The 12,434-nt window shown below is 38.7% G+C and overlaps 1 protein-coding gene across 4 annotated transcripts in view; it reads left to right on the forward strand.

The window, feature by feature from the left end:
- The first annotated feature begins 9,024 nt into the window (after positions 1 to 9,024).
- Positions 9,025 to 12,434, forward strand: part of PPP1R42 (protein phosphatase 1 regulatory subunit 42) — a 75,633-nt gene continuing 72,223 nt past the window's right edge. For 3 of the 4 annotated variants that reach the window (XM_006069526.4, XM_044928718.2, XM_044928719.2), the window contains exon 1: positions 9,167 to 9,305. Coding sequence is in view for 1 of the 4 variants with exons in the window: in XM_044928720.2 (XP_044784655.2) it covers positions 9,040 to 9,305 (266 nt within the window). In the remaining 3 variants the exon portion in view is untranslated. Of the gene's footprint in view, positions 9,306 to 12,434 lie in introns of all 4 variants that reach the window. The other variant, XM_044928720.2, reaches the window with a different exon arrangement.

The following is a 12,434-nucleotide window of genomic DNA, read 5'->3' on the forward strand; positions in this document are numbered from 1 at the left end:
CAGAGTCCAAAATCATACTTGGCTTAGGCATAGTTGTATTAGGCTTCTGGTAATGGTTCCCACGCTCTGCCCTCCACATGCTGACCTAAGTCTCAAGCTGGATACCTCCCAAATGGCTGTACACCACACCATCTAGTCACTGGAAAGAGCTGCTCACGGCTGTCACAATAAGGTTCTGTCTTCACTCTGGCTAACTAGGGTCATGAAGAGCTACCCTTGGGATTATATATAGTGACTGGTTTAGACCAATTAAGTTTATTTATATATGATTATTTATATACATAAATATAATTTATATGATTATTTATAGTGACTGGTTTAGACTAATTAAGGGCAACCCCTGCAGCTGGAAGTGGGGTCAATAATACACCAAATTCATGACTACTACGCACGGAGGCTAAACTGATACCACAGAGACAACAAACGATGTCCCCCCCTCTGCTTTATAGTCCAGTCCACGTGAAAATAGCCCCAGAAAAGAGTAGTTGCATTTTATTGTAAATGCAGTTACTTTATTAAAAAGCAAGAACCTTTATTAATATTTATGAAGTATATTTTTAAAATTTTAATGTATTGTCATGAACATTTTTGGTATAAGTGATCCAATTCATAATACTGAGATTTTAGGAAATCAAGGCTCAATTTGCAGCCATCGTTATTCAGAAACTAAGTTATGGATTGGCACTGCCTTTTCCTACAGATTATTATCTTATAGCCTTGAGCTATTCAGGAGTCAAAAAGGCCATTTTCTAAGAAGTCTGGTTTTTGTTCGGCTTCAAGTTTTTTCAGAGATAATTTCTCAAGCTCTTTGGTGATTACAGGGAATGTCAATCATCATCAAAAATTTAACCCCAACATCCAAGTAATAAAGCCAGAGCCAGAAGCACAGGCTGGAGCAGAGATGGAAAGAGAAGTCAATGGTTATGCACAGGGGATTGGGACCCATGAAGGGACAGTGAGATCCCAGAACTAAAGCTGCTCCAAATTTTCCAGATTGTTTTAATATCTCAAGGTCCTAGTTCCAAACAATTCATCTCAAGGTCCCAGCTCCAAACAGTTTGACAACATTAACTTCTATATATATTGTTGAGACTTTATGCATTTAGTATCATTTTAGGTTACACTGTCCAGTTATAGAAGGACCTCAATCTACACATTTTATTTATCAATTAACAATAAGATACCACACGAGTTATTCTGAAATCAACTGTACTGCCAAGAACAAACAGCCAAAAGGGGCAGAGAAACCATTTGCGCTCCGCTGTTTCTGAATTTGGAAAATCAGCTCTGAAACCAAACATCACGTGCTCCATCTGAGGGATCAAGTCTGAAGACTGTTGTTACAAATTAGTATGACTACCTGGTATTCAGGGTTTTGAAAAATCACTGCATCACACAATAGAATAATAAACTGCCCTATAGTGCAGCCACTTGAAAATAAACACTGAAGAGCAGGAGCGTAAGTAACTTTACAGTGAGTCAGAGGGACTGTTTGGGTGTTGGAGAGCTGCACATTGCAGAGGTTTCAGAGTTTCCAAAAACCGTTCTGTGAGTGATGAGGTACAGATGCATAAGTCATGCATGCAGAGAAGAGTTCATTTATATTACTAAGTCTGCACTGTATCCACATGCAGCTGACTAAAATGAACGGAACACAGACTGTTGAGTTTCCAAAGTTTCTTTCTAAATTTCTGGATTGTTTTAACTATAAACTCCAAAGAGACGCACATGAGTGAGCAATGTGGTTTTTTGTTTTTTGAAGATACAAAAATATACTACACCGAATGATGGCTCTTGGTTTTGCTCCTCTGTTTGATATAAAGGTTGATTATATCAAATTATGATAGGGTAATTATTTCACTCATTGTTCACTACATTTGAAAATTAAATATCGAGTTGTATGTTCTCTCATTCTAGTCTATCTTCAAGTTTTAGCCGCAGATAAATTTATCTCCTTAGAGTCAAATGCTAGTTTAAGGACTTCAAGTAATCAGTCTGTTCTGAAGTAATTAGTTTGTAAGTTTCTAAAAATTTCTAACCCGTCTATCCACATATTACTGGAAGAAATGCCATTTATCTTTATAAAGTTATGATCTACTTATTTTAGAAAACTAGTAACACAAAAATCAGGTCAACTGTAACCAGACTGGTGTATTTAAACTTTTGATCTCAGAAATCAGAATATTACAAAAATAAAATAAGGAACTCTGTCATTTCAGGTCAAATTTGGGAGGAAACAGCTAAAATCATAGCTTGATAACTAACACCAATGATTAATTGCTTTTTCAACATGTGGATTATCCTGGTGCCAAAAATTATGGAACAATTGCCTAACAAATTGGAGAGTCCCTGATGTCAGTACTCGTATTTTCTTTGGATTATACTAAGCAATTATGCTAAACTTTCTTTGACTGAGTCAAATGGTATTGTGCCTTGGGGCACATTTTGATGAACTGCAGTTGTACTTTTCATAACCTAAGAGGAATATGCATAAAGCAATATATTTTTAAGAATAGAGCTTTGTGACCTTTATGTTAGGTTATAAGGGGGTTATAAATATCTATTACATAACTATGAATATGTTTACCATTACAAAACATAACTTTAACTACTTTCCTTCCTTCCTGAAAATTTAAGTTTGTATAAGTACATCTCTAAATAAATGTTTTATTTAAATGTTCATTTTTGTTCCTAGAATTTTCACTTTATACTCCATGCTCAATGTATTATTTAAATAAACTTCAATTTATTATTTATATTATTGATGATACTAAATAAGTCCTTTAAAACATGTATGTGTTTAGCTTTAAATCTTCAACTCCGATGTAATCCTATCATTTCTTGCATGTGTTTCTAGTATACTTGAGGATATTAAGATTCTGGGCTTAAATAAAATAACACAAATTAGACTAAATAAAAAATTAATTTATGGTCTTATATGAGAGGGCATACCATGTTGAATAATTACAATCATCTGAAAAGTTCTATACCTTCAGAGAAGTTAATTTGATATGCCACCAATGTAAGAGCTATATACAAACATCACTTTCCAAGGGAGATTATTTTTTAAGTTTCTAACTAGTCTTAATATTCAAGGTAAAACAACACATTACCTAAAACTAAGGAACTATGGACTGTTGAAATAGTAATTCATTTAGACAGACATCAATACTATGGATTTCTAGTTATCTCAAAGGCAGTGGCACCCCACTCCAGTACTCTTGCCTGGATAATCCCATGGACGGAGGAGCCTGGTAGGCTGCAGTCCATGGGGTCGCTAAGAGTCAAACACGACTGAGCGACTTCACTTTCACTTTTCACTTTCGTGCATTGGAGAAGGAAATGGCAGCCCACTCCAGTGTTCTTGCCTGGAGAATCCCAGGGACGGGGGAGCCCGGTGGGCTGCAGTCTCTGCGGTCGCACAGAGTCAGACACGACTGAAGCGACTTAGCAGCAGCAAAATAGTTCTAAAAATAGTTTATTAACAAGTGCTTTAAGCTATTATGGGAAATAGTATGGAGATTTCTCAAAAAACCTAAAAACAGAACTACCATATGACCCAGCAATCCCCTCCTGGGTATATATCTGAAAAAAACAAAAACACTAATTGCACCCCAATGTTTATCATAGCATTATTTACATTGTCTAGATATATAAGCATCTATGTCCATCAACAGATGAATGGATAAAGAAGTGGTGTATATGTGTATGTGTGTATATATATATTATGTATATATATACATAATATATATTTTCAACAACATGGATGCACATGAAGGATATTAGGCTAAATGAAATGTCAGAGAAAGACAAATACTGTATAATACCAGGATGATACTATATGATATCACTTGTATGTGAAATCTAAAAAATATAACTAGTTACTAAAACAAAAAGCAGACTCACAGATATAGAAAAGCAGTGGGGAGTGGAAAGGGTTAGGACTACTATGTATAAAATAAGCTACAGGATATATTGTACAACACAGGGAATATAGCCAATATTTTGATAACTATAAATGGAGTACAACCATTAAAAATTGTTATATTATATACCTATAACTATTATAATATTGTATATTGGGACTTCCCTAGTGGTCCAGTGGCTAAGACTCCACACACCAAATGACCAAATGTAGGAGGGCTGGGTTTACCCCTAGTCAAGGAACCAGACTTCACATGCTGCAATTAAAGATTCCACCTGCCACAATGAAGACAGAAGATCCCACATGCAGCAACTAAGACCCACACAGCCAAATAAATAAAAATACTATACAGCAACTATAACTTAGCTTAAAAAAATGCTTTATTTCAGTAAAGAACAGACTGAAACAAAAGCTCCATTAAATTTGGGATTTGGGAGCACAAGTTGAAATTACACTTTCTAATTCTCAGGCTCCTGCTAAAACACCTTTGATAATACTATATTCATTATATTAATATCACACTATAAGAACATTACATGTAATTGGTAAGTATCTGTTCAATCAAGAAATAAATGCAATGGACATTTCAGTTTACTCTTAAGAAACACTAACATATGTTTTTAGGATGACAAAATTAAATATGTATGCCTTTTTATGGGAAGCTGACTTTTTTCACTGTTAAGATTCTGATAAAATGAAAATCTTTTCCCAAACTTCTTAGCAGATTTAAAACAAGAGTGAAAAAAAGCTTTTTAAAATTTTTCAATAAAGGATCACTACTGCAGAAATATGCAAATGGAAATGCACACTGGTAAAAAAAAACAAAAACAAAAAATTGACAACTAAAAAAGCACCAGTCATTTTCAAAACAAACAAGAAGGATGAAACCCTTTTCAAACACGTAAAGAATCTGCCTGCCAATGCAGGAGACACAAGAGATGCGTGTTCAATCTCTGGGTCAGGACCAGCCCCTGGAGAAGGGAATGGCTACATATTCCAGTATTCTTGCCTGGAAAATTTCATGGACAGAGGAGCCTTGTGAGCTATAGTCCATGGGTCCACAAAGAGTCAAACACGACTGAGCACACACACAGACACACACAACCAAAAAAGCAGACAGGAGCCAAAAAACAAAACAATTAAATACAAATATACAAGACATTTTCAATGATTTTCACCAACTGTTTTGAAAGACACAGGACTACAGTGTATTACATTGCTTAGTTTTGCTCTTAGCCTCAATCCATCATCAACTAATTAAACTTTTGCTGAACTTATTATTGGCCTGATAAACTTAAGCAGTGTCTTGGAACTCTATTAGAAGACAGAGGTTCCCCACCCGTGGTTCAAGAGACAAATTTTTTTTTAATTCCTAAAACATAAGCAATGAACTGTTCCTGAAACCTAAACTTTTTCCAAAATTATAAGTCCTTTTCTTGCAAATGCTTCCTGAAAGACTCAAACTAAAGTGTTAGGCTCTACTGACACTAGATGTTTCAGGAATCTTCATTCCTGAATAAAACATTGCTTCAATTAGAACATCTGTGGCAACGTTAACAAAAATACTTTCCAGAAAACATTTTTACTCAAATACATTAACTAAAATATAATTAGATATAAATGTGACTTTAAGATAATGAAACTGATTTGCAGCTTAGAGCGCTTAATTTACAGTCACATCTAATATAACTTTAAAAATATAACTTGAGAAACTTTAGTGTACTAACATTAAAAGAACTTTTAAAAAATTAATAGAACTTGTCAAAGTCCTTTCCAGTCCATTCTTAGGTACTGATGAAAGCATGGTTAGACTGCTGGATTTAGAGTCGTTTCTGAGCTGAAGTGGACTTGATGTGCTGACTACATGGTGATACTAATAATTGAGAGTCCTGGAGATGGCTCTCAGGCTCTTCTTTGGGTAGCATGGTCGACTGTGGGCAAGACAGAAACTAGAGAAGGCAGAGCAGATGTGTGAAGGATACAAATGAGTTCAATTCTTGACAGGTTCAGGGGGTTTTTTTGGCCTCTGGGACATTCATATTCATGTGGAATAAGTGTCAGGCAGCTGGCTGGATGCATAGGTCTGGAACTCAAGAGAAATACCTTGGTTCGTTTTATTTAGAATTTATATAATCATCAACCAGCCACCTGGGAACTTGTTGGATTAAAAAATTAGTGATTCAACCATTTTAAACTATTTTAATATTAGCTGTCTTAAAGAGATTTTCTCTTCTACAAAGAGCAGAATCCAATATGAACATTCAGAATATAATGTTATAATTCTTAAAAACCTTGATAACTAAAAAAAAAGAAGAAAAATTAAACAGTCATAATCCCACCACCAAAAAATAATCACAATTAAATATTTGGGGATATAGATATAAGAATATATGTATCTAATTCTATACATGTACAGACACAGATGGGCTTCCCTGGCAGCTCACTGGTAAAACTTGCCAATGCAGGAGACACGAGTTTGATTCCTGGGTTGGGAAGATCCCCTGGAGCATGAAACAGCAGCCCACTCCAGTGTTCTTGCTTGGAGAATCCCATGGACAGAGGAGCCTGGTGGGCTACAGTCCATAAGGTCAAAAAGAGTCGGACACAACTTAGCAACTAAAGAATATAGACACAGACATAGATATATTTCCTTTCAGACATTTAAATATATATATAATATTTCCACAATTGAGCTCATACTCCTTTTACAATGACATATGAAACTGCTATAATACAAAGATTAACAGAGCAACTGGTTTTCAATGAGGCATTGCTAAACATGTTTCTCATAAAATAATGTTAGCAAATTCCATGAGGGCTACACAGAGGAATAGGATGGCCCTGCATATACTGCCGGATCTATTGTTCCCAAATAACCTTTAAAATAGTTAAGAACAACCTTGGTTTGTGCTGTAGTGTTTTAGCCATATTGTTCTGATCATTCTTTTACATCATCATATCCTTCTGTAGCTGTTCATTCACTTAGATACCTTCCTTCTACAATTCTTTCCCTAGCATCTGAATCTAATTTACTGGTTTTTGAATCGCTAATTATTTGTTCTTCTCAGAACAGATCTTACCTCTGACACATCTTTCTCTGATAACTAGCTTTGCTTCCCTTTTCCATTCAAACTAGCTGGCTTCGTTATTAACTTGTTTGTCCCTTCTTTCCTCCCTCACCACCAGTTATGACTCCATGGTTTAAATGATTAGCTCTATTCTGGAAACTACTGAACCTCTCACCTCACATTTAACGTGTGTAAACGAAATTCATCCACTTCTGCCCAAATTACTTGTCACCCTCTCCAGTATTGTTCCTTTATCCTAACTAACATCCAGGAATTATCTCCAATTTCTCCCTCCCCTTATCCTATCCAATCTCTCTTTATTAAATCATGCTTCAAGATTCCTCCTAAATTTGTTCGTTCCATGTCACTTTCTTTGCCTTAACCCTAATCCAGACCAACACTACTTCACAACTGGACAATAGCAACAATGTCCTGAATGGGGTTAGGACATCTGTCCCTATCCACCTGTCCCTCTTTCTAGGCTACTCTTACTGAGACAGTCAGTGAAACATAAGGAGGGGAAACCTTTGCTTGAAATTAGGAGCTCAAGGCTAAATTCTCTCTCTGCCACCTCAGGTAACACCTTCAGCATATTTCTTTCCTCTCTCTAGGTTCTGAGAATTTCCTTATCTGCAAAATGGTAAGTTGGACTGTTCACATGGGCTCCAAGCCACCTGGTAATTCTAACAATCTTCTACTCTGACACTTCTTTGTTCAGAACAGCAATGACTTTTCCACTGTACTCCCACCCTAAAGATCAGAGCTATTACAGTTTTCCAGCTCGTAGAGTCCTTAATGCAGATTGCTCACTTTACCAAATCCCTAATGAGCCCCCTTTCCAAGAAACTGCCCGCAAAGTGGAGACGCGTGAGCAAAGCAGAGACATTACTTTGCCAACAAAGGTCAGTCTAATCAAAGCTATGGTTTTTCCAGTAGCCATGTATGGATGTGAGAGTTGGACTATAACGAAAGCTAAGCACAAAAGAATTGAAGAACTGTGGTGTTGGAAAAGACTCTTGAGAGTCCCATGGACTGAAAGGAGATCAAACAAGTCAATCCTTAAGGAAATCAGATATTCATTGGAAGGACTGATGCAAAAGCCAAAACTCCAATGCTTTGGTCACCTGATGAGAAGAACTGACTCATTGGAAAAGACCGTGATGCTGGGAAAGATCGAAGGCAGAAGGAGATGGGGACGACAGATAGTGAGATGGTTGGATGGCATCACCAACCTGATGGACATGAGTCTGAGCAAGCTCCAGGAGTTGGTGATGGACAGGAAAGCCTGGCTTGCTGCAGTCCATGTGGCTGCAAAGAGTCGGACACTACTGAGCAACTGAACTGAATGAGCCCCAGTCTTTCCATTGTCAATGTCAGTTTCTTGTTCTATTGTTCTTCTTCTCCTTCATTTGTACATTATGTATTTTCTAAATACTTGAGGGTGACTGTTAAGGTACAAGGCATTTTGCCAGGTCCTGGGAATGGCAAGGTAAAAGGTAAATAATCTTAACCCCCAAAGAATTTACTATCTTATTGGAGACATGGGTAACAAACATATTGTAGTGTGTTTGTGCGATACTAAAGAAGTTACCACATCCCAGTGGTCGGGGGTGGGGGACGGATAAAAGTATCACTTAATAAGACTGAGAACCTATGAAGGCTTCAGGAAAAAAAGAAATGTGTTAATTCCAAGCTGATTCCTTGAATCTCAAAAGGCAAAGTCAGAATTGAGGAAAGGATAAATTTTTTTTTAGAACAGGGCATACAGGGCCAAATGCCAAACTGTAAATACTGAAGAGAGCAAGAGACAAGCAGTGAAACTGGTCATTATAAACGGACTGGACAGTCACCCTGAAGAGTTTGGATTTTATCAGAGGAAAAGTGAAGTATGGACTACACTTTCAGGCAATTCTTTTCCTGCCCTATTTTTGGGGAAACGTAGTAACAGCACTGAAACATTCAAAGCTGATGGCAAGGAGAATCCAGTAGGGGGAAATGGTGACCTGCCAAAAACTGTTCTGGTCCACGAAAACAGTAATGTGACCGATGCTTTACGGCCTCATTCCGCTAACCGACATCCACTCGGACTCTGCCTCGTGGATACCCATCAATCCCAGGCTGCTATGTCACAGAGGAGGGAGGTCGGCGCATGGCCACAGAGGAGCGCGCTTCCGGAGACCGAGCGACATTTCCCGTGAGCCGCGTCCGACCAGGAGCGTCTGTCTGGTTGCTCAGCAACCGCACCAGGAAGGAGGCTGGCACCCGCGATATTTACCAAACCTGAGTTACCGACCTGGCGCGTCCCACGAACGGTGAGATGCCTTCTGAGGCGAAGTGTGGGAACCGAGGAGGCCCTAGAGCCATGTTTCTCAAACTTGCCTGCCTGTGAGACTTTCCTGGAGCACTTGTTAAAATGCGGGTTCATAACCCTTTTCTCCAGATATCTAGAATTTCCAGAAAAAAGTCTTAAAGTCCGTATTTCAAACCGAGGGTTAGAATCAGGCAAGGTTGGGAAACACCTCTAGGATAGGGAGACAAGGGTGGAGGGGGTAGCCGCGAAGCTGAAGGAGAGGGATCTGTGGGTTTGAAAAAGGGAAAGCCTCATAGCTGGCAGTATACCGCTTCTGAGTTTGGAGCTACCTAAGGGAAATATACAAACCGAATTCAGAAAGGTCCCCTGCATCTGGCCTAGCCTGCTGGAGCCCAAAACGATAAAAGTCAAGGGGTCTACATAAGTGGATTCCCCAAGCACTTGTAGTAGAGCTGCTGCTGCTGCTGCTAAGTCGCTTCAGTCCTGTCCGACTCTGTGCGACCCCATAGACGGCAGCCCACCAGTCTCCGCAGTCCTTGGATTCTCCAGGCAAGAACACCGGAGTGGGTTGCCATTTCCTTCTCCAATGCATGAAAGTGAAAAGTGAAAGTGAAGTCGCTCAGTCGTGTCAGCTTTTACCATCTGAGCCACCAGGGATGTTAGCTTAGACCTGCTCTGCTACATGGAGAAGGAAACAGCAACCCACTCCAATACTCTTGCCTGGAAAATTCCATGGACGGAGGAGCCTGGTAGGCTACAGTCCATGGGGGTCACAAAGAGTAGGACACGACTGAGCAACTTCACTTTTACTTTAAGCTGTCCCCACTAGTGATCTGGAGAGATAGAGACATCCTATCAAGTGGATGCCTGAGATAACAGAGATATATAGCAGGGATAAATTATGAAAAAGCAGTTTACAAAACTTTAGAAAATAATGAAACTCTTTTAAAAGAAAATCAGGGACATCTCACAAATGTTGACATAACTATTTTTATTATATTGTTCTAAAGTGTATTCAAATCCAACTAGGTTCAGTTTAAACTCCTGAAGCTTATAATTTCTCTAAAACAAACTATAGAACCAGTAAAGGTGGATATTCTATTCAGGAGATCAATGGTGGTGTTTTGATGAAACCAGATCCTCTCTTGCGGATCTGACTGCTACAATGCACATTGTTTTGAGTCAACAGTCTCTATTATTGTGTTACTGGTTGATTCAATTCTCTCCCTTTCCATATTCAAACCCTTGGAAAGCTTGCCTATGACTTGTTGATGAGGTCCATTGGCCTTCCTCTGGTTTAATATATACTTCACTTATATATGACGTTAGCCTCTTTCCTTTTCTAGTTCTCTGAGGAAATTAATTTCTGTACAAATACCAACTTGTGCACTGGAATGTAGAGACAAAGTCCATTTATAGCATGGTCATCCATGAAGATTCAGATGATCCAAAATTTATGTTTTAGCCCAGGTTAGAAAACAGAGCCTGAAGGAAAAACTCATGTGATAACACTTTTTCAGGGGTTGTAATCTCAGGGAAGCAGGAGAGAGGCAGGAAAGGACTAAGAGATAGAAGGAGAGCAAATTAAGAGAGTGTATAACCCAGAAGAACACCACATATTTTCAAAGGGACCTTTTGAAACCGATGTGTCTCCTAAAAGTCCATGGGGGGAGGAAGGGAGAAGTCATTCATGGCGCCTGTCTCCCATTAGTCAAAGTCACTCCCAAAGGACATCACTTTCTTCATAGTATAGGGCTGCTCCTGCATGGCCACCTGTATAGCAGTCTCCTGCCTCAGCTATAAGGGAAAAACCTTGGGTTGTATAACTTCTTTATGATATGCATTTTTACCATAGTTATCAGTGTAAAAAGTGTATTTGAAGTTTCTAGAAAAGTTTCTAGAATTTTAAGATATGGGCCAAAGAAATCATATTTTTAAAGTATTTAAAATATTTTTAAAACAGTGCATTTCAACACATTAGGTACGGAGAATATAATTCCTAAAAGAATGACATTTACAATATAAACAAAAATATTTGATCCCTAAAAATTACTCAAAAAAAAAACACCTCATGTGTGGCCTTAATTAGAAGAAAATTATAAAACAATTGAAAGTCATTTAAAGAAACATTCTAAAATGGAGACACATACCATAGTAATGGAAAAGATAATTCAGAGAGATGTTGTGTGCATGCGTGCCTGCTCAGTTGTGTCTGACTCTTTGAGACCCTGTGGACTGTAGCCCACCAGGCTCCTCTGTACATGGGATTCTCCAGGCAAGAACACTGGCGGGGGTTGCCATTTCATCCTCCAGGGGATCTTCCTAATCCAGGAATCAAACCTGCATCTCCTGTGTGTCCTTACATTGGCAAGTAGATTCTTTACCACTGAGCCGCCTAAGAAGCCCAGGTGTTAGTGCTTCACTAATTATTTCTAAATTCAATGCAATTCATAATAAAATTCTGAGAAGATTTTTTATGGAACATGATAAGTTGATTTTTTTTACATGAATATGAAAGAGTTAAGAAGGTGAGAATTCCAGAACTGCAGCAGAATAGGGAGCCTAAACAGCAGCTACATGGGTAGAACATGTCCACTATAACTATTTTAGAATGCTGGAGTCTGCTGAAGGCTTACAACTTCCAAGGAAGAATTAGATAATAAACTGCATAAAATGTGGTTCATTTCGGTCAATTTCAGATCTTACCTCTACAATAGCTACCCATCCCCCAGACCCAACCCTGTGCAGGAAGTTGGGCAGGGGTTTCTGTAGCATCTCGCACACAGCTTACAGGCACCAGGTGGGCAGAAAGCACACTATCCACCAAATATTGAGGATCTGCCCTCCTATCACTGACTGCTGCTTCTGGTTACAGAGATGCAGACAAAGAGGTGGCACCTCTCCCCACTATTACAAACCCCACTCCCTCTGGCTGAAATGACTTTCAGGGGGATTTACAGGGCTACTGCCTCCCTTTCCTGGAGAAGGCAATGGCACCCCACTCCAGTACTCTTGCCTGGAAAATCCCATGGACGGAGGAGCCTGGTAGGCTGTAGTTCATGGGGTCACTAAGAGTCGGACACGACTGAGCGACCTGACTTTCACTTTTCACTTTCCTGCATTGGAGAAG

This window comes from Bubalus bubalis, chromosome 15 (assembly GCF_019923935.1).
Source record: "Bubalus bubalis isolate 160015118507 breed Murrah chromosome 15, NDDB_SH_1, whole genome shotgun sequence".
In the NCBI taxonomy this organism is placed as follows: domain Eukaryota; kingdom Metazoa; phylum Chordata; class Mammalia; order Artiodactyla; family Bovidae; genus Bubalus; species Bubalus bubalis.